This window comes from Cyprinus carpio, chromosome A5 (genome assembly GCF_018340385.1).
Source record: "Cyprinus carpio isolate SPL01 chromosome A5, ASM1834038v1, whole genome shotgun sequence".
Lineage (NCBI taxonomy): Eukaryota > Metazoa > Chordata > Actinopteri > Cypriniformes > Cyprinidae > Cyprinus > Cyprinus carpio.
The window spans coordinates 3,197,746-3,198,402 of NC_056576.1; the positions used below are offsets into that span (position 1 = coordinate 3,197,746).

Genomic DNA, 657 nt, shown 5'->3' on the forward strand with positions numbered 1-657 from the left:
GATGCCAAAAAGACCTATTTTAGACTTTAAGGATTGAATAATTGAATGTTTGCGACACATCTTGTTGGTTTTAGCTGAAATCTGAGCTGGGAGGTGTTGATGTTTCTCTCCTCGCAAGTGTATCCCATCATTCCTCATGATCTAACACAGCTACTGTACAAACAGGGCTAGAGGCGTGAGTGTGTGTCACGATCCCGTCTGAACACACACAGTCTACGGGGGGTGCTTTCACTAGGGTCCTCTGAGGCGCATACAGCTCTCTGTGTCTCAGCGTCGTCTTCCTCCTCGTCCTCGTCTCTTAGCAGGAGTCCGGCCCCGGATCGACTTCCCCTCGTCCTCCGGCTCTCTGGCCACGGCTTCTTCCTGTGCGAGCGTCTCGACTTCCTGTCTGCTGCAGGACTGTAGGGTCTGCGGGGCTGGTTTTGGGATGAGAGCGGTTTGATCTGGACTCATGTGGTCTGCTGGTTCTTCTGAGGTTGAGCTGGACTCTTCCTGTTTCTTTAAGGCTTTATAACGCTGCACAAACAAGATCAATTTAACACGACTGCTCACAATTCTGATGCATTTCTAAAACTTATTTACTAATATAAAGCTAATTGAAAATAAAAAAAATAGTAAAAATAAATGTAATATCTTAAAAAAAGAATATATAAATAT

The 657-nt window shown here is 45.1% G+C and overlaps 1 protein-coding gene across 1 annotated transcript in view; it reads right to left on the reverse strand.

The window, feature by feature from the left end:
- Positions 1-152: 152 nt before the first annotated feature.
- LOC122142163 (RNA-binding protein 20-like) overlaps positions 153-657 on the reverse strand; it is a 2,503-nt gene continuing 1,998 nt past the window's right edge. The window contains exon 2 of the mRNA XM_042751635.1: positions 153-516. Within this exon, the coding sequence (XP_042607569.1) occupies positions 268-516 (249 nt within the window). The 3' untranslated portion in view covers positions 153-267. The remainder of the gene's footprint in view (positions 517-657) is intronic.